This window comes from Acipenser ruthenus, chromosome 15 (genome assembly GCF_902713425.1).
Source record: "Acipenser ruthenus chromosome 15, fAciRut3.2 maternal haplotype, whole genome shotgun sequence".
Taxonomy (NCBI): domain Eukaryota; kingdom Metazoa; phylum Chordata; class Actinopteri; order Acipenseriformes; family Acipenseridae; genus Acipenser; species Acipenser ruthenus.
In genome coordinates, this window is record NC_081203.1 from 3,474,796 (window position 1) to 3,496,975 (window position 22,180).

General features: G+C 39.9%; 1 protein-coding gene across 2 annotated transcripts in view; it reads left to right on the forward strand.

Annotated features, from left to right (window-relative positions):
* LOC117422095 (fibrinogen C domain-containing protein 1-like) overlaps window positions 1-22,180 on the forward strand; it is a 61,824-nt gene that overhangs the window by 12,423 nt on the left and 27,221 nt on the right. The window contains exons 3-6 of one of the 2 annotated variants that reach the window (XM_034036750.3): window positions 3,449-3,529; window positions 6,015-6,491; window positions 10,494-10,653; window positions 11,602-11,738. In XM_034036750.3, coding sequence (XP_033892641.2) covers window positions 3,449-3,529; window positions 6,015-6,491; window positions 10,494-10,653; window positions 11,602-11,738 — 855 coding nt within the window. The remainder of the gene's footprint in view (window positions 1-3,448; window positions 3,530-6,014; window positions 6,492-10,493; window positions 10,654-11,601; window positions 11,739-22,180) is intronic. The other variant, XM_034036751.3, reaches the window with a different exon arrangement.

Below are 22,180 nucleotides of genomic sequence, written 5' to 3' on the forward strand. Positions count from 1 at the left end.
CAGCTGGAAACCTGTACAGACTTAATCCTCACAATTTCCTAAAGGACTCCTTTAAGGAAATATGGATTCCCATAGAAATGAATATCGAATTGCATGCAATTTGCATGTATATTAGAGAGTGTTATTGAGCTTTCTATCTGAAGATAATCCATCTGAAAGCTTCCTGATACTGTACAGAAGTGCTCCAGCCTTCTCTAATCAGTTCTCCTGGCCCCTGTATCAGATGCAGGTGTCTGACGAGGTTGTTAGCCATTAAAGGATAAGCCTGCAGAAAAGATATAAACAGTATATTAGAGATGCACTGGTGGTGATATACACTTACATAAACTACCAATAGATAATACATATGTAATGCATAGATAATACATATGTAATGCATAGGTAATACATATGTAATGCATAGATAATACATATGTAATACATAGATAATACATATGTAATACATAGATAATACATATGTAATGCATAGATAATACATATGTAATGCATAGATAATACATATGTAATGCATAGATAATGCATATGTAAACCACTAATGGATCATAACATGTACCTGTATGTGTCGTGACTATTTAAAAAAAAAAAAAAAAAAAAAAAAATCAAATTCCCTATCATATTGTAGATAATTCGCTATCACACTGTGGTTGACATCAATCTAATGTATCAGTCATTTCCCACCCCACTTCATATCATTTACAGATTATGCTTATTGTCACCGTATTTACTTGTTCCTTTTGCATTGATGTAAAAAGGATTGTATTTCAGAAAAACAACATTTATTTAAAACATGGCTGAAATAATTAGTATTGAAATATCTAAATAGTCATTTTTTGTTTATTGACTAAAAGCTTACATTATAGGAAGCTTTGATCTCCGGTACACCATGGATATTATTGCCTGCAGAGACTTCTGTAACAGTTGTTTCGGATGGAAGATGTCTCCCTCTGTTGATGAGGGCATGGATAACTAAATAAACGCAGGGACAGCTGGTCTTTGAGGTTACAAGTGTATATCCGTATGCCCAACACAAGGGCAGTGCATCCATTATAAATTCAGCTGTAAAACTATAAGAATCTCAAGCAAACCAAATGACAGTATTTTACCCAACACAAGGGACTGATTTACCTGTGTTCCTGCCTTCTAGTTAGCACTGTAGCTAGTTACAGACAGGTACCTACCTGTCGATCTCATGGCCAAAGAGGGGATGTGCAGATTGTAACAATATACCACAGTGTAGGGTTGGAGACAAGGGTGGGATTTAGCATCCTGTTGCATAGCACTTTGACTCATTTTACTCATAATTAGGGTTATCATATGACTCCATGTACACTTGGACAGCCTGGGACAGTTTAGATCTTTCAACTCACACCACAGTGCATTCTGGTAAGTGTAGTCCTGCTGTGAAAACGTACCAGAATCCCTGTACATTCCCTACTCCTAATAAGCAATGTGTACAGGTTACACTTCCTAGTGTGTCTAGTTACAGGCTCATAGTAAAGCTTGGAATGGCACAACTTGCTGATCAATGGGATCTTTTTTCCATCCCTCTAAGTGTTGCAGGTTGCAGCAAGGATGTTTTTGATTAGTTTGTTTTACAAACAGCGTGGGTATATACGGGTATCAAGATCTAGTTACACAGTGCATTACAATTACAGAATTACAAATAACTGGCTTTGTCCCACTTCACAGCTAACACACTTGATGGGAACAGAATCTCTCAGTGCAAGAAACAAATGGCATGTCACAGGGCTAAAGTTTCTGGGAAATGAGGTATTTGGATGCCCCTCTGTGAGAGAGAGAGAGAGAGAGAGAGAGAGAGAGAGAGAGAGAGAGAGAGAGAGAGAGAGAGAGAGAGAGAGAGAGAGAGAGAGAGAGAGAGAGAGAGAGAGAGAGCAATTGCACTGTTTTGACTTTATTGACAAGCGAGAGGCTAGGGACAGCTGGAGATGGTAATAGCAGATGCTGATTATAAATGGCTGTCTAGCTCTCCTGAAGGTTTCAAATGCACACAGTCTTCCTTTCCATTCCACACCCTTTCTTTTCTGTTTCCAGCTTGCATTACTGGTTGAGCAAAGTGAATACATTCATAATGAACATCAAAGTATACAAAAACACGTACCCCGTGATTGACCAAGGTCCTGTACCCCCCTTTTAAAATGCTGAGTGAGTAATTATCAGAACACATACAATATTTCTCTCCTTAATTATCCCATAATAAGTGTTTGCAAGAACAAAAGGGTTGGCAGCTGGCTACTATTAAATTGTATTGCTTTCCCTGCAGTGTTTTTTATGCCATGGGGGATATTTGTTTAATATCCTTATGCATGTCAAATTATGTCTTTTTTAATTATCCTCCCTAACTGCAGCCATTTCTCTCATAGTACAAAAAAAGAATCCACCCCACAACCTCAATGCTACGTAGCAGAGTTTCCGAACTATGATCCGCACATTGCAAACTACTGCAGAATCTCAAAACGTCCTGTATTTTATGAAGTGTTGCAGGCAGTGTTGTGTGTGACACTGCTGTTACGGATTCTGTCCAGTCCCCTTGTCGGCGAGATGAGATGAGGTTTAAAGCTCTAAAAACACTGATGCAAACGAGCCCGGCTCTTTTGTATTGTGGTTTAGACGCTTGCTCGAGGTGCGCGGGGGTTGCTGGTTCGCTCCAGCCTCCTCCTAGATGCATAACCAACATCCGTCATTTACCTGCAGACATGAAAGCTGTGAAATAAAACAACTGCTTGCTGAAGTAAACGTAATGTAGACCTGGAATAGCAATGCTTGTAAAACACAATGAATTAAATACAAAAATATAATCTTTTTCCAAAAGGTTGGCCCCTTTAACATGACAGTGCCACACTGTATACACTGTGGCCTATTAGTGGTCTATTTAGCATGTATAAATAGATATATAAAGTGGCAACATTGCTCTGAGGCTCTGATAACCCAGGTTCTGCTCCCTGTGCTAAGTATGGGGAAATTGGCTGTACAACTATGCTGATTTAATCTCTCTGGATGCTGCACAAACACCACTACAGCAGAGCTAAGGCTTTGTCAAATACAGAGATTTAACTGAGTGAACAATCTCTGCATTATGAATGCTGCAACCAATAGCAGCACAGTGGGCACTGGTTTTGCTCTTTTAATTTTATAGCTGCTATATACGGTGACTCTTAACTCCAATTATAACCCTACTCCTGCCTTACCCTAGACATCCTATATCTAGGCTGTGTGGTCCAGTGGTTAAAGAAACAGGCTTGTAACCAGGAGGTCCCTGGTTCAAATCCCACCTCAGCCACTGAATCATTGTGTGACCCTGAGCAAGTCACTTAACCTCCTTGTGCTCCGTCTTTCGGGTGAGACGTAGTTGTAAGTGACTGCAATTGATGCATAGTTCACACACCCTAGTCATCTTTTTTTTTCCCCCCCAAAATCTTCTTTCACCCAGACATTCTGCGAGTGTGTCCCCAGCTCAGCTCAGATCCAACGCCATTGGTCAGAATTTGATACAGAGAGGCAAAACTCAAAGGTAAGGGGATTCTAATTGGCAGCCTCTGTCGGGTTAAATGTATTACTGGCCCATTGAATGATTGCAGCTGTAGTTAAATCAATTACTGGTTCTAAGAATGCTCCATTAACACATGGGCTAACGATGACTTGATCACAAAGACTGATGGTGATACAAGAATATTCAATTAGAGGGGTGTAGACGACACCATAAACCAAGAGCGGGGAAAGCTTGAGCAGTTAATACAATTATTCAGATCCGAATATCAAATACCGGTATGCTTGTATTCATTACAAAGTTATCAGATTAAGTAATAATTGTCAAGTCAAAGGGCATTCGCTGGGGAGTACTGACCATCCGGGAGAGTTGGTGACTAGAAGCCCCCTGGAAAAGTGAAAGACATCTTAAGTACTTAAAAGAGCAAAAACATTTAAACTGTTTAGTGTTTGTTTCATGAGCTCACACTTTCATTCTGTCAGGGTGGCACTTTTGCTAGGGATGGCCAAAAGTCAAGGTTTCATCTGTGCCACTGGTAGCCAAAAAGGTGTTGGCCACAGAGAAAGTACTTAGTCACCTCCCACGATGTGCTCCACATTGTCACACAGTCCAGTGTGTCTCAATAATGTACTGTGACAATACAGCCAACAGTTTAATGTTAAAATGTAAAGCTGTTGGTTAATTTTAGTACAATTAACAAGGAAAAATAAATATTTAAGAATGTAAAAAGCAAAAACTACTGTATATGTGTGCCTATTTATTTGAAATTATTTTTCCTGCAAACTCCCTTCTGAGATATAATGAGACCAGACCCCTACAGTGGTATGGATATTCTATAGAGGTTTTCTGATTACCGGCTTACATCAATAGACTTGAAAGGACTGAATTCTCAGATGAACAACGTCTTTTTTCTTTATAATGACAAATACGACTGGGACCTGTCATGCATTTAAAGCATTACCAAGTGCGAATCTCCTTTTCTGATTATTTATATTTCAGATTAGAACATACTATACATGCTTAGGAGTCAATAAGTGGTCAAGGTGCCTTAGAAAGAAAATTACCTGACCGACCGTATATTGTAAGCTGTTTTCCCTGGGTCTACCAATGACAACGTATTAAACTCAATAGACATGATCAGCTTGGACAGCACTAATAAAAATCACACAAGTCCTTAAAAAGATCCTCAACCCAATTCTCAAAAAAGAATTGACATTGTTAATTACAACGTGGCTTCACACTGTGAAACCAGCTTTGATTTTTACTTTAAAAAGAGTATTTTGTGATCCATTAGACATCAAGCTCCATGAGTAATTTTCTCACTAACATAATTAATGATGCCACTTGTAGGCGAATGTCACCGAATAAATAGATAAAACACAAAGAATGTAATAACAAATTTAATTTAAAAACATTATGACCGAAAGGGACATGGGAAGTGCTGCATTGTTTTTATTCGTGTGCTAAAAAAGGATTCAAGTTTCCTTTCTCTCCTAAAAAGTTCTTTTTTTTCTTCATCTGTTCTACTTGTGGTTTGAAGCGCTATTAGAAATCAAGTTACAGTACACTATGCTGGCCATATAGCAAGGTACGTAGAATCATATAGAATATACCTGAGTACACTTCTGAAAATCTTAAATTTGATTGGCTAGTTAGGTAAACAGTAACTGTTGGTCTTGTGTACTGGTTTAGGACTGAATAACTTTCAGGCAAAGGTTGATGGAAATCTTAGCAACTTTACAAAATATATTCCAATAATAATGTAATGGAATTCAGTAGTACTAGCAGTCAGGATTTCTTTACCAGTATTAATTACTTCACTTTACTGTAGTAGTGCCTGTATGGTACTGAATGATACAGGGGTTTACTGACGTAACACTGTCTCAATGCTGCAGGGTATTTTAGTAAAGGTCATTTAAAAAAGCAATGGCATTAGTTTCCATTGGAACATGACCCGTAAATAGAAAAGATCAGGGATGATGATGAATTAAATTGACTAAAATACTGTGTACTTATTCCTTTTAACAAAGCAGTTTATATAAAAGAATGATGTGATGGAGCATGAATGGTCTTCATGCGGTTTTAAAGCACGTTTGTGTAAGTCAGCTCTTTATGGAAAATCCTGCATCATGTTTGGCTGCGATTGCAGTGTGGATGAAATGAGAGCTTGTAGGTTCAAGAGAAGGAAATACCACCAGGTTAGCAGACACTGTAGTTTCAAAGAGTCAGGCCTAAATCAAAGATCTAGCAACACTGTAACCATTACTGAGCTGCAGATTGACTATAAAAAGTACCGCAATGCTTTATGATGTGGTGTTTCCTTATTCCACAGCACTATTCCATCACATTTTTGTAAACATGCAGAAAAAACCATTCAAGAGAATTAAAAAAAGAAAATACGCACCACACCTGTTAAATGTAGGCCCTGGCGAGACCCTGTGACAGTAAACAATCTTTCTAACTGAATTAAATGATGAAAGAACGGGATTAAATTGTGATTTCTTTTCAGAGGATGAGCTGTGGCTACCTTCTCTGCACCATTCTCCTCTTCGTGGCCGTGCTGCTTGCCATAACGGTGACGGGCACCATCTTGTTTATGAACCACTACCATGCCGCCGTGACGGAAGGCCCGCCACTCATCAGCACCAACAAGGACGAGAACACCGCCTTGGTGACGGTGGAGAAGGTCGACGGCTCCCGGATAAACATCTTCATCGACCCCAACTGCCCCGACTACAACAGCAACTTCCTGCGCCTGGAAGGGGTACAGACGTCTCTCTTGCACTCCCTGACAGACCACGACTCAGACCTGAAGTCGGTGAAGGGTCAGGACAGGGCCCTGCTGGCAAGACTGGCAGAAGAGGTCAGCAAGCTGTCAGCATACACCGGGCAGCTAAAAATGGATTACGAGGCCCTGAGAAGAGGCCAGGGCACTCTGGGGCAAGAGCTGAGCACCCTCCAAACAGAACAGGGCAGGTTGATTCAGGTAAATCTTTGTCTGGAGCGGTTAGGGAATCCCTCATGGTTTTAATGGGCTTATCGTTCCAAACAGCCCTGACTATATGAGTGAAGTGTGACTGTGCTGCTTTACCTTCGAGGTAACGGATAAATGATTGTTAATCAGCTCAGTCACGGTTTTAATTTTCCTTGAAAGAACACAACAGCATCTAAACCAGAGGCTAGAACTGTTTTTCATCCCGGTGTATTTGAAGTTAGCAAGCCCAGACGCCTTGGCAAAGAAAACTGCCACACAGAGATAGACACGACATATCCGTACAATTGAGAAATTTCAAACATAATAGCAGCTCGTGGTAGAATGGAGCAACCCACAGAAAACAGAACATATTTCATCAACAGATGTGATGGATTACATTTTAGTGTAAAACTGAACGTGCTTGTGGGACCCTACAGCTTTAAAGGGTTGAAATGTAGAAAAACACACAAAATATTCCTGCAAACGTATCTATCATGCATTTTCATGTGCTCTGTTTGTTTCACATGTGCAGTTTTCAAATGTATACAGTTGCAAACATGTATTTTCATTTCATAACATATCTGCTACTACACTAGGTGAATGAAAGTTCTCAGTTTGCAGACTTTCAGGTAGTCTGTTACTGTTTCACTTCCCAGGTCATCTCACCGTGGTAGTGTATTTGGTCAGTCAAGCAGATGATTGGTTTATTAAAGAAAATAAGGCAATGAGGTACAGTATTGTGGACAATCTCCAGGGAAAATAACCAAGGAGGAACAAGACTTCAATATCTTTAAATGAATATATATATACAGTCTATATTTGAAATGAAAATGCATGTTTGTTATGACATTGTTTCTTTTCTTTGAAGTGCTCAACAGGTAAGGTAAATAGAAGATACTGAATGATTGTTCATGGTATGTGCTTTTTATTAGCTGCAGAAGGATGTCCCAGTAAACCATGAGCCCCGATAGGGGCGAGTGGTTTATGCAAGGATGTCCTCCTAAAGCGAAGGAAAACCATATCCCACTAATAATCATTCACAGTATATTTTAAAAATAAATAGCAATAAAATGCTGATTATTATTTTTTTTATATTAAATCAATTAATTCAGGTATTAGTTTATCTGCTTTACTTTCATTTTCAACAGACTATGCTACTTTGATGCAGATTAATTTCCAACCCTGCTTATGGCCTCTTTGCAAATGTCTTCTTAGATACAGTCGAACCTTGAGCTCAATCTGTCAATTTCAGCAGTACAGTACACCCCTGGATTGGAATGGAAGCAAAGACCACTTTACATCATTCAAAGGCTATTGAAAGGCCATTGAAAGGCCTCAACACTCTCCGCAGTTGTATTATTGGATGGAACATGTTTGCGGAGAAAGGTTAAGCTTTTGAGATTAAAACCCCATCTTTATTTTGTATGCCTCACACAATTGTTTAATCTTCTGCTTTCTTGTTCACAAACTGATAGGCTGCTTTGTGTAATTGGCTTTCGCTTCAGAGTTAAGGGCAGCTCTTTTAGTGGCAGGGGAAAAAAGCAAGCTAATTACTGTCACGACAACCAGCATCTCAAATACTTATAAGACTTCAGAAGGAGGTTAAAACCAGATAGGAAATCCTTTGAAGGACTGTGGCAAAGTGGTTTGCAGTGTGCAGGTGTAGAGGTGTAACGACAAACAAGTGATTTCAATGTCCAACAATGTTTTATTTGGAACAGAGATTTTGTAATTTCAGGTCTTTTGTGACTGCAAATCATAATCCCACTGTTTAACTACGGGTTACAGTCCCAAAATAACAAACACAGTTATTAAACACACACAAGACACACACATGATCACAAGTCCACAGTGAGTGCTAATGTGCAAGTAGGGAATATACAATGAATCTGTGAACAATGGTGCCATGCTGTCCGGGTTTGTGCTGGCCTTAAGCGACAGCTCCAGATCGTGTTAACCGTCTAATAAATAACAAAGAGTACAATTAGACTCGACAAAACAAACAAACACTAAACACTCACATTTATATTTCGCTCGTCGTTAGCGTTCTGTTAACCATAAACTAAAGGAACAGATCACCTAACCACGTCGCCTTCCTGTACCTTCAGTCACGCCCCCTTGGTTAGTGAGTGCAGCCGTTTCTCCTCCAATCCGCGGTTGCCACATCGCTTTTCCTTCTGGGGCGATGACTTAATGTACCGCAGCTGTGCCCCCTTTCGAGATGGCTAACTTCCACCTAACCCTGGGAATGAATAGTCAGGTCATCCAGTCCAGGGCACTCTGTTCCCTTTACACAGCGCCCTCACAGGTCAGGAGAGAGATTTATCACCAATAATCATTCTGTCTCTGTCACAAGAACTCACAGCTATGAAATTAATTGCTTTGAATGCACTGCACTGGTAAGCTTATTTTTTACTTAGTATTACTTAGCAACATATTTTTTTAATTTCTCATTACAGTCAATGGTTAAATGACATAACCCACTGTAAAGATGTATACAGTACTGTAAATAATGTACAGGTTTATTTTCTTCAGGTTTTACTGTTTCTTGGTTAATTTGTACTATTATAATATTTATTTTGGAAAAAAGTGCAGTAGCGCAATAAATTTATAATTTATAGGAGGCTGTGTGGTCCAGTGGTTAAAGAAAAGGGTTTGTAACCAGGAGGTCCCCGGTTCAAATCCCACCTCAGCCACTGACTCATTGTGTGACCCTGAGCAAGTCACTTAACCTCCTTGTGCTCCGTCTTTCAGGTGAGACGTAGTTGTAAGTGACTCTGCAGCTGATGCATAGTTCACACACCCTAGTCTCTGTAAGTCGCCTTGGATAAAGGCGTCTGCTAAATAAACAAATAATAATAATATAAGTGCATACCAATAACTTTTAGAAAATCAAAGCAGTGTTAGGCAGATAATGTACTGTACATGGCATTTTACAAGGCTGTACAACAACGCCTGACAGAAAAATGTTTCTCTCAATACTTACTTTCCCTGAGTCTGTTCCAAAATGAAACTCTAAAAAGGGCTGCTGGTGGAAATGCCGCTTCCATCAGTTCAAGAAGTGCAGACGTGTCTGTTGCAATCTTTCTCAAGCTCCAGGGGGCTTTGAAATCTCGCAATATTGTGCACGGACCATTGTTCTGTGATTCCACCATTTCACTGGCAGAGCATTTACATGCAAAACTCCCCTCTAGAGAGTGAAGTGCCAGTCAATTAATACAGCGATTCCTTAGGAGGAGGAAAAAAAAAGCAAGCTTCAAGATTGTGAAAGATGCCTTTATCTAATGCAGGCTTGCTGCAGGCAAAGAACATCTTTACTAGTCGCTCAGCACTAGCTTCACAGCTTGAAGGCATGTTAGCTTTCTTGAAGTACAGCACCTTTACAGAAACTATACCATCAGGATACATTATAGTAACCACAGCATCACCTGCAAGGGAAGGTGGCACAATGTATTTTGAACAAATATTGCACACTGGGACTGATGTGTTATAATGCCACTGCAATGGATTGACAATGTGTATTGTTTCAGACAGCATGGTGCCATTCTACCAGTGGCTCGTTCTGTTGTAGCTGCCCCTAGTACAGAACCAATCCTTGCACTGAAGATATTTCAATAAGCTGCCCTGATGAATGGGAGTTCCAGCAATGCCCTGGTATTCAGTGTTGGTCCAGGAGACCTGCTGTTGCTTGAGGAGGTGGTTAAACTGAAAAAACAGACCCATTAAAGTCATCTTTTTTTTTGTCTGCACTCATAAATTGATCTATTTGCTGGGAATGCAGCACCTGCTAGGAGGGCAGTAAGGAGGTCAGCAAAACATTTGCTTCATTTTCCAGCTTCTTGCAGGTCACCTGCTCGTCAGTAGAGGCTTGGATTTTCAACAAGGAGAGGACCATTAGGGACAGGGCTTCGGTTTGAGCTGGGTTCTATGTGCTGCACCGCTGATACCACACTTAGCAAAGAGGTACCTGGCAGGGTTTAAATTCATATTCATTTTGCTCTTTCAAACCCTAAGCTGCTGTCCGAGAGTCAAATCAACATGGTGAAGGTGGTGAACTCAGTGAGCGATGCCCTGAACTCCATGCAGAAAGAACAGGGAGGCATTAAAACACGTCTGAAAGCCGACCTGCAGAAGGCCCCTGCCAGAGGAGCGCGACCCAGAGGCTGTGCCAATGGTAAGGCTTAGGGCAGTATACCCTCCTACACTAAATAGGCTCCATTTCAATTACAGCTCAATTGGATTTGGATATCATTTTTAATGAATCATGGTGCACCAGGTACAGTAGGTTTACAGTATAGTACCTTGGTGATGATATGACTAACCTTGTATATCTGATGGCATTTGGTTAAACCCATTCCTTTCCTGAGCCTATGTAGTGTGATAGTGCTTTACAAGTCGTATCTGTAAGCTTGGTGCACCAGCCGTTCACATGGCCAATGTCACATGATCCATGGACCCACTGGTGGCCTACATTCAGGGGAGGTTTTATATATTATTTCTGGGGTCCTAAAACCCTCAAGAAAAATATTGAACCCCAATGTAATTTGGTGGGATTCAACCCCAAAAATTAACCAACAAGAATTTTGACCCACAGCAACACCACAGTGTTAAAATTCAAGCAACACCACTATCTATCTATGTCTGAGCTCAAACCCTGCTTCTTTAAAGCAGGTTCTCCCAAGCAGAGTCAAATATCCATAACAGAGACTGTTTACCAAAGCAGAAAACTATTCATTTGTCTTGTTGATCCAGCAGACTTCACTGTCAAGCCTGGTTTGGTCAGAGCAATAAAATAATGTATCTGATAATAGCTAATCGATGGTATTCAAGGTCAAAGATCTTGAACTGCCTTCTTTGATGCTCTCTCCAGCTCTGCAACTAGGCATTTCCCTTGCGTTGACAGCTGCTTCAATCAATCGGGCTTCACCAGAGTGACAATCGACGACAGGCTAGATAGCCATGCAAGAGTGTTCAAGAATTTAATTGACTGTTATTATTCAAAATAAAGTTGTTGTTTTTTTAACCCCCCCCAAAGATCTTTATGCCTTTGGGGACAATTATCTGCCCTGGCAATTAGAAAGCCTTGCTAATTAGCTGCCCTCTTGTTTTTGTCTGTCCCCAGGCTCCCGGCCCAGAGACTGCTCTGACATTTACACAAGCGGACAGAGGGAAGATGGCATCTACTCTGTGTTTCCAACTCATTATCCTTCAGGGTTCCAGGTCTTTTGTGACATGAGCACAGATGGAGGAGGGTGGACGGTAAGCCAAGAATTTCAATTAGCACGACTGGTCTTGAGTGTGCCTTCTGCAGCGCAAAAGGACTGAGCTGCTTAGCCAAAAGTACGCACAGGCTTTGGTTCAATGTCATACAGCCAGAGGAGTTAAGCCCGTTTTCTTTTTGAGTTTACACTGTATCGAGCCGAAGGGCTGTATCGATCATAACAGACAGCAGACTGTTAATAGCGTGTTACGTTAACAAACTATTGTACTGTATGTTGAGATGGCTCATTAGCTAGGCCACTCGTAAAGGTTGACAGAACTGAAAGTAATTGTTCAAAGGGAAACTTAAGAGAGTCCAGAGCTCTTTATTTTAATTACATTCCTTTTTGTATAATTCACACATCTACTGCATACCCCATTGGAGGATCGTTGAGAAGCCAGACAAGACTGATTGATATTCCCTTTCACTACAATCCATAAAAGCAGTCCGTTATTAATGCATGGAAGTCCTAACATAAAAGAAAATAAATAATTATATCACACCCTATGGTGAAACTACACGAATGTAATTGGCTGGCATTTGGTGAAACTACTAGACATGTCATTCATGTACAGTTAACAGCTGAACTACACTACTGCCTTTACGCATGTGTTGTTTGAGTATTTACTTTATTTCTTAAAACCTTATTTTCAACATCTCAGTTACAAAGCGATCTCAGAAAAGCATTAGCAGAACGAAGTGAGGCTCTCCAAGAGATACATCACAGCATAGTACATATATGAAGGAACCATCGGCTCACTTGGTTCCATTTGTCTGCCCAAAAGTGGTTTGATTTGAATTACATCTATATACTGTAGTACATAATAAAAAAAAAAGGTTTACAACAATAGTGGAAACTCAACTGGACTTTCGTTCATTTTTTTTAGTAACAAGCCATTCGTATCTGAAACAGTGCCTTAAATGGATACAGCTGAGAATGACAAGCATAAAATCAATGCTTTACTACTTATAAACAATTGTCCTAAACACCAGAGAGATTCAATCGCTTGTTCCCATAGTTCCCGCTGAAGGATGTTAAAAGCATTTCAGCATGCTGACACTCAGTGTTGAATTTAATAATATCTGTTTACACGAGATCCAATGCAACAGTGCATTATGCAAATAATCATTACTGGAACTGTGCTTGAGCACTGCGGGACCGACATCAGTGCATGCCATCCTTAATAGATAAACCCCACTGCCATGCTGGAATAATAATAATAATAACATTCATATATTTACATTTATACAGCGCTATTTCATGCACTGAAACATCTCATAATGCAGTTTAGTAATGGTGTGACAGATTGTGGCAAACGCTACTGCCAGCTGCTCTGAATAAGAATGTGTGGGTTGTTTTTTTTTTTGCTTCCAAACTTGGCATTTTAAGGGTGCTGTGGTGTAGCTTCATGGATCTCCATAGAGGCCGATGTGATTTGCATGATAAGGAGTCTATAGTTTGCGGTACAGTGCGGTTTCCTACTGCGCTGGAGTAAGCAAACTTGAAGGGTAAATGAAAACCTCAGAGACCCATCGAAATCTTTACAGCACGCCGCTGTGAACTGAACCAGCTATTGAGTGTCATTGTTATGCTCAAGCATTTCAGTCGTACTCTGTGTTCAGAATGGCTACTCATAAGTGAATAGCTGTGTACATGATTGTTCAGTGCACACAACATTGCAGAAATACTGAGTTTAGCTGTCAAGGCATCGATTTGGAGAGGCAAAATCAATTTCACTGCAGTACAACTTAATGATTGGAACTCTGCTTTGAAAGGCTAAAACAGAGATCACTCAGACACTGATTAGAGAGGAAGGTAGCAGCGCGATGGGCACAATGCTGGAATATAATTCGGATTGTATGTGACTAGATCATTCAAAGAGGCCTGCAGCTGATTTGAACTTGGATTGATCTTATCTTCAATTTGCTTCTTCGCAACTTTCACTCAAAAATGACGGATCCCGTAAAGCAATTGAACCAGTAAGAAAAAAAAACATGCTATTTCCCAAACTAGTTGATGTATTATTCCAATATGTCCAATTTAAAAATCATTCAGACACTTGTTGTTACATAGTACAAATAAAAAACAAAGCCTGCAATATATATATATATATATATATATATATATATATATATATATATACAGTGCCTTGCGAAAGTATTCGGCCCCCTTGAACTTTGCGACCTTTTGCCACATTTCAGGCTTCAAACATAAAGATATGAAACTGTAATTTTTTGTGAAGAATCAACAACAAGTGGGACACAATCATGAAGTGGAACGAAATTTATTGGATATTTCAAACTTTTTTAACAAATAAAAAACTGAAAAATTGGGCGTGCAAAATTATTCAGCCCCCTTAAGTTAATACTTTGTAGCACCACCTTTTGCTGCGATTACAGCTGTAAGTCGCTTGGGGTATGTCTCTATCAGTTTTGCACATCGAGAGACTGAAATTTTTGCCCATTCCTCCTTGCAAAACAGCTCGAGCTCAGTGAGGTTGGATGGAGAGCATTTGTGAACAGCAGTTTTCAGTTCTTTCCACAGATTCTCGATTGGATTCAGGTCTGGACTTTGACTTGGCCATTCTAACACCTGGATATGTTTATTTGTGAACCATTCCATTGTAGATTTTGCTTTATGTTTTGGATCATTGTCTTGTTGGAAGACAAATCTCCGTCCCAGTCTCAGGTCTTTTGCAGACTCCATCAGGTTTTCTTCCAGAATGGTCCTGTATTTGGCTCCATCCATCTTCCCATCAATTTTAACCATCTTCCCTGTCCCTGCTGAAGAAAAGCAGGCCCAAACCATGATGCTGCCACCACCATGTTTGACAGTGGGGATGGTGTGTTCAGGGTGATGAGCTGTGTTGCTTTTACGCCAAACATAACGTTTTGCATTGTTGCCAAAAAGTTCGATTTTGGTTTCATCTGACCAGAGCACCTTCTTCCACATGTTTGGTGTGTCTCCCAGGTGGCTTGTGGCAAACTGTAAACGACACTTTTTATGGATATCTTTAAGAAATGGCTTTCTTCTTGCCACTCTTCCATAAAGGCCAGATTTGTGCAGTATACGACTGATTGTTGTCCTATGGACAGAGTCTCCCACCTCAGCTGTAGATCTCTGCAGTTCATCCAGAGTGATCATGGGCCTCTTGGCTGCATCTCTGATCAGTCTTCTCCTTGTATGAGCTGAAAGTTTAGAGGGACGGCCAGGTCTTGGTAGATTTGCAGTGGTCTGATACTCCTTCCATTTCAATATTATCACTTGCACAGTGCTCCTTGGGATGTTTAAAGCTTGGGAAATCTTTTTGTATCCAAATCCGGCTTTAAACTTCTCCACAACAGTATCTCGGACCTGCCTGGTGTGTTCCTTGTTCTTCATGATGCTCTCTGCGCTTTAAACGGACCTCTGAGACTATCACAGTGCAGGTGCATTTATACGGAGACTTGATTACACACAGGTGGATTCTATTTATCATCATTAGTCATTTAGGTCAACATTGGATCATTCAGAGATCCTCACTGAACTTCTGGAGAGAGTTTGCTGCACTGAAAGTAAAGGGGCTGAATAATTTTGCACGCCCAATTTTTCAGTTTTTTATTTGTTAAAAAAGTTTGAAATATCCAATAAATTTCGTTCCACTTCATGATTGTGTCCCACTTGTTGTTGATTCTTCACAAAAAAATTACAGTTTCATATCTTTATGTTTGAAGCCTGAAATGTGGCAAAAGGTCGCAAAGTTCAAGGGGGCCGAATACTTTCGCAAGGCACTGTATATATATATATATCATTCAATTGTTCATCTGTTTTCAGTTCACTGTGTTTTAGAATGGGTACAGGGATGGGACGTGGATTTTTTCTTAAAGCAAAGTAAAATAATTATCTTGTCAAAATCTGGTTGCGGACCCTGGAGCTGTTGAATAAAGCAGATCCACAGCATAGAAGAACTCTGTATAAAACAGGCCTTTGCAGGGAATGGAGCTCAGGTCTTGATGCACAGACACACAGCTGCTCAAGCAACAGAACCCCAGCTCCGTCTTCTTACGCATCAAAAAAAATGCAGAGCTTAAAAAAGTGGCCACCACAGTTTCTCATGATCAGCAAAGTAGGAACGCAGGTCACTGTTACCATCTGTCAGGGGCTGGTTAATTCTAAAGCTTCATCTGCCCCTTTAATTGGTAACCATAGGCCAATATTTGCTTCCAAACAGCTGTGGTAGTCTTTGAGCCACAGGTTTTTGGGGCGTGCAATTTGCATGTGTATTGTAGCAGATATGCTGCTGGGCCACTTTATTAAGACCTGTCTACCTGATTGGATTTGACATCGCCCTGGTGTGGAGCCTGTTCTAATGGTATAGTCCGAGTCCCATGTTTACTCTGGAAGGCTCTACAAATGACGCAATTTATAAAGCCTCGTTGCCGATCCACCCAACCATGCTGCACTTGTCTACTTTCAAGACGTTAATGCGCTGCGCCACAATCGTGTGCAAATGGTTTGAGGAGCATGACTTCAGGCATCTGGCGTCACCACAAGAGCATGTCTGGGATGAACTTGCTTATGGTATTCGTCATCATGATCCTCTACTTTCCTCCCCGCGCCAATTCTGTGAAATATTAATGACTGAAGAGATCAACGTCCCTCAAGGACTCCTTCCAGCACCTTGTGAAGTCCATGCCACGTCGTGTCAAGGCAGTGTTTATTTAAATGTGTGTGCATTTAGCATTTAGCAAACACAGGGACAGAAAGGAAAATGTAACTGATAATGTTACAAATTAAAACTAGAAACAAACAGAACGAACAACCTTAATTTAAAAGCTTTATATATTTACATAGAAGGGCTTCAGTGAGTCTAGGGTTTATGTGACGTCATAAGCTACGAGTCTGTAAGGTGGAGTAATTTATAAACTGTCACAGAAACCCGAGATGGAATTATTATCCTTTAACTCACTGAAGCCCATCTATTATTTTTTTTATAATACTGTACATGGATATTAATATCTGTAATTAAAAAACGTTGTTAATGTGAAGTTAATTAATAATAATAACGTAAATTAAGTTAACATTAATGGGGGACACTGCTGCTGTACCCTTGAGCAAGGTACTTTACCTAGATTGCTCCAGTAAAAGCCCAACTGTATAAATGGGTAATTGTATGTAAAAACAATGTGTAAAAAATAATGTAATTGTATGTAAAAATAATGCGATATCTTGTAACAATTGTAAGTCGCCCTGAGTAAGGGCGTCTGCTAATAAATAAATAATAATAATAACAATTAAAGAATCTTAAATATCATTTTCTTTTTGATCATTCAGGAACAGTGAATTAAACTGGGTAGATAATGAACTGCAAAATAAAAGTATTTTTAAGGAAAATGTGGGGTATGCTTTTCAGAGTCGAAGATTTTCTTGCTCACTTGTTTGTTGTTCGGTTGGTGGAGGATGATTGTAAATCTTTGTTAAAAGTGCCTAAAAAGCACGAATTGTGGGTGTTGTCGAGTGATTGAAAACGAGACATTTTTGTGTTGAAAAGTGGTCTTGGGGTGCACAGGAGATTAGTTTGGAGCTGCTAAAGCACACGCACGTTCATTGATTGTAGCTAATTCTGTAACATTAAACAAAATAGTTTTTCGTACATAATCTGACCTGCATACAAGTTTAAAATGCATACTGTACGCTTGCTCAATGCTTCAACATTTTGTTTGACCGTGGGTGGAATTAGAGCAGGTGCAACCCATGAGCGCTAACACTGCAGGCTAAATAATTTGACATCTCAGGTTGAGATCAGTGCTCATCACACCTCCAGTGCAATTAGCTGAAGTTTAACACATGTATGTAAGGCAGTGTAATTCCACAGGGATGCACACAAGGGGCTGATTCACATGATGTGTAAATGAATCCAGTGAACTTTTTAAATAGGCGCTCATACGTTTCTTATCTGGGAATCATTCAATATGTGTTGTTTCACTGACACATACTGAAGCAGATGATAATCAGTGTGGGGTGCTTACATTAACCTTGGATTCCTTTGTTCCTAATCTGCTTCAGCCACTATCTTTATAAAAAAAACCAAAAAAAAAACACCAGTGTGATATTTTGACAGCAGTGGCTATTGATCTTTTGTTCATTAATTTATATATTCCATTTAAAATCTCCTAAGGGGCATATTTCATAACCTACAGGGTATATTTCTCAACTTAATTCTGTGCTTGAGTTGCTGGGGAGGCAGCAAAGCCCTTTTTGTGATTTAATATTTAACCCCGTAGTGGAAAATGAATGTCCTTTAATAAAATGTATCCTCTCCGTTCGCCCTTGTACCCTATGGCGCTGCACTGTGTTGCAGAAGATATTAATAGGCTCCATTGTAATTTTAAATACAATTTGTCAAAACTTCGAGATTAATGGTAGATATTTCTCATGCTAAGTGAGGCAATTTGCCTTCCGCTGGAACAAATCATAGCTTTTAAAATCTTGTGAAATCCACGCCCCGGAGAAAAAATGGCTGACTTTTTGTTCGACAAGTTTAACTCACTGCAGCTTGGCATCATTTTAATTTAAAGTTTCAGGGTAGGGTAGGTCAAAGGTCAATGCAGAAGACATGCTCCCGCTACGGCTGTACTTTACTTGCAACAGTAGAGGGTTATACTGTATATGACACCCTGGACCTCTGATATTCAGAATACCATTCCAAGTATAGCATGACTTGTTTGACTTTTTCTTTTTACTCATACTCTTACTTGGCAGTTCTGTTGTGTATGTATGCAATCTGCATTTTAAGTAGATGGTAATTCATAGCAATTCAGGTAGGGTAATAACAGTGGTAGATATCCATGCATACAAGCAGAGATCTCATTGCAAAAAATGGACTTCTTAAAGTAATGTTTTTTTCTTCTTTTAGCTCTTTTTGATGATAGTTCACTTCAACTACAGTATACGGTACTGCCGCGTTGCTGGGGAAGCTGAGTAATGTCTATATTAAGTTTGCTCTGAGTTATTACTGGTGGCATATGAAGTTACAGTTAAAGATAAAAGCAATCTAAACTCTGAAAAAATATTTCTATAGCATCTATTTTGCTCTTTGAGTTTCACATTGCAAGGAAGGTTTAGAGTGATACATTGCAGCAGTTTTATTTCTATTCCAAATGCTAACGCTCGTTTGTGCTTAAGGTTGTTTTAAAAGACCCTTACACAGGCAAAAGGAACTCAGTTCGCTATTGATTCAACAGAATGTAATGATTTTTCAGTGACGACAGTCTAGCTTGCATCTTATTGTAGGTCCCAGTGGAGATAAAGATGCATTATTCCTAGAACTATTCAATTGCCCCTTTGGAGAATTACATATTTTATTAGCCTCTCTCGCCAAAGACATATAGTAATATAATGTTTCTTTTTTATTTTATTTGCAAAAAGGAATAGTCGGAATGAATGGTTTATATATAATTGACAGCAAGAGACGTATATAGTTCTTTCAAGTGGAGGATTCTGAAAAGATGCTTTTAATGGGTACATGTCAGAACTGAAATATTTACAGCAAAAAATAAATCTACAACCGTATACTCTTTCTACCACTTTTCTCTTCCTCTCAAACATAGAAATTGATTTTTGTGGGCTCCAATTTCCTGCCAGAATACTTTCACAAACGTGCAACACTGAATGCAAAGCTTTTTAATAAAATCGAGCTGCCTTATTTCCCTGAAGAAAATAATTATTTTGCTGCAACAACAGATGTTTTGATAGCTAAAGTTCAAACAGTGCAAGTACTGAAACAAGAACCTGGATTTAGTCTTTAGATTCTGGCTATTGGGCTTCAATTACTAGAAGTTGTAAGCGTACCATTGGGATAGCTATATAATCCCAGTGTATTATTCTGAAGAAACTGTAGACCACCAGGCACACACACACACTCTGGTATCCATTGCTGTTCTGCTGCTGTATCAGGACCATTCTCCCTATTGCAGATGACACATATTACGTTGTTCCAAGTCCATGGTGTTGCCATTCTTGGTAATGCTGTGGTCTGACAGTAGATTCAAATATTGTTGTTCTAACATAGACAGCGATCAGTTGTCAGGGTAATGTAACCAGCATTGACATCTCTAGAAGTGAGCAGCTGCAAACCCACATAAAGTAATGGCTGGCCACTGCAGCGGTTTCCAGCATAGAGAAGCCTTGCTCCTGTCCTGTGCTGGACCTGAGTGATTTGTGAATAAGTATAGTCTTCTTTCCCTAGAATAACTTGAAATCAGGACTTAAATGGAAGAGGGGCGGGGGCGAGTCATTGCAGCATTCTTATCCAGAGCTGTGTTGACACGGTTTTTGAACAGTAGCAATTTCGCTGATTGGAGGCTAGCTAGGCTTCATGCTCCCTTGCATGTTGATACACTCACTTTATCCCCAATAAGCCCTGTGATTGGCAGCAAAGACATTCTAAGTTTTTTTTTTTTTTCGCATCCGTTCCTCCTGATGGGCAACCAGTTAGTGAAAGGGATTTACCCTGCTGTGTGATTTTTAAGAAAACTCTCTGCATGTGGTATATTTGGCTTGACATCCCAGCATGACGGCAGGTGTGATGATTCAGGCTTACAACACTCCCATACTGGGGATTAGCAACCTTGTGCGATGGTAATGTACTTTGAGCCCAGAGCTGGCTGTTGACCAGGTTGTTGAAAGCTGAAATAAGCAGCAGAAATAGCCAAGCCGGTGGGAAGCTCATTGATCACAGCTGGCAACCATGTTGGCTGCTGTGCTGCCTACCCAGCATGGCCACTGGGTTTTGTCTTCTCAGCTGGAATCTCAAGTCTGGAGTCCAGACAGCAAACGTAATGGAGGGTGCTGGGAAAACCAAACGAAATCAATCAAACTCGAGTGCATACAGGCAGCTTGGGAAAGCGTTCTCCCTCGTGTCTTGAAAATTTCCTTTACACACGGTGCTCCACTTCAAAGAACATTATCTCCGAATGGATGGGTGGAGATTAAGAGGGTTTTGATTAGGTGTGAAATGGTTTTCCTGCAAGCAAACGATTTCGCTTTGAAGTGACAGGGGATTTGTTGGAGATTTCTATAGTTTGACAGTTTGGAGGTCTGTGTATTCTGGTTTCTATGAATATATGAAACATATGAAATTGGGTTTGCTGCACAAGAAAAGGTCAAGGAGCGACGAGGGGCGCTAATAAATGGAGGGGTGACACAGGTAAGTGAGGACTTCAAAACCTTTTTTCTATTCATTATCCAAGTTCTCAGAGACATGGTAGTTTTCAAATGAGCTTCTTAGTTTGCCATTGCCAATGGCCAGGAAAGACAGTTTTTTTGTGATGGTATTTGAAGGAGAGGAATATAAAGTTTCCAAAGCAATAGGCTAACACTAATGGAATATGTATAGAGGAACCATGCTGGCAACCTTTTTATTTTTTTTTGGAGTTAAAGCTTCCATAATCTGTAACTAAAATCTGTAATCTTTGGATTAGACAACAAACATCTGCCTGTCTCTCTCGTGATCCCTGTCCACCTAATCCTATAATGCATCGCAGGCTGCAAAATGCCCTTAGAAATATATATATATGAAATCTATAACAGTCAACAAATGGTTTGAGGCATGTCTTATGTGCAGTGTTAATACATATAATGGACCTCATTGTAAGGGGCCTAGACTGAGTTTTGATGCTTCTATATGCTAGTCAAGGGACCAAAAAAACCCCCAATGTGGCCATAATAGCCTCACTGCTAAAGGAACGGTACAGATGATTCATCGTAACTAATTAATAGCATAGGATCTATTAGTGTTAACACTTTATTGAACAGTTTAACCATTTTTCTTGATATTATTTAATTATTCTCTTCTGCAAGCTTTTCTCGTTTTGTTTTCAGTTTTAGATTCGGATGAGTTCCATTCTTTTGCATCAGAGATTTCAGACTGTTTTAAAATGGTTTATAATGAAAAATAAAGTCTTATTAGAGATGTAATCTAACAGAGGTTTGTTACGTCCGGGACTGTAGACGTGGGCCTTGCTATGGAAAGGAACCTTACATGGTTGTCAATAGGAGTAAGGCTGGATTATTTCACTGTATATAAAATAATGGAACTACTTACAGGAATATAAAGCTCAGTACCTCTAAATGCAGTACTGAGAGAGCTTGTCTGTCTGGTAACGTTTTCCTAATACACTGCCTTGAGTTGCATTAAATTTGTTTCGCTAAATCTCTTTCCCATCTCAGCCTGTCAGTACAATTGATCTTGATAAGTGCTCTTAATTAGAGAGGCATCTCGGAAGATAACAGAAATGCAGCTGGCTTGGGAGGTCACTGAGAGAGGATTCCCACACTAGTGATTAAGAAGGTCAAGCCAGAAATCTTTATTGGTATCGCCCAGCTAGTCAACACAAGGCTGACACTTTAAATCTTCCCAAATCCTCATGTATCCTTCCCCAGTTTAGTGCCCTCCTTCTG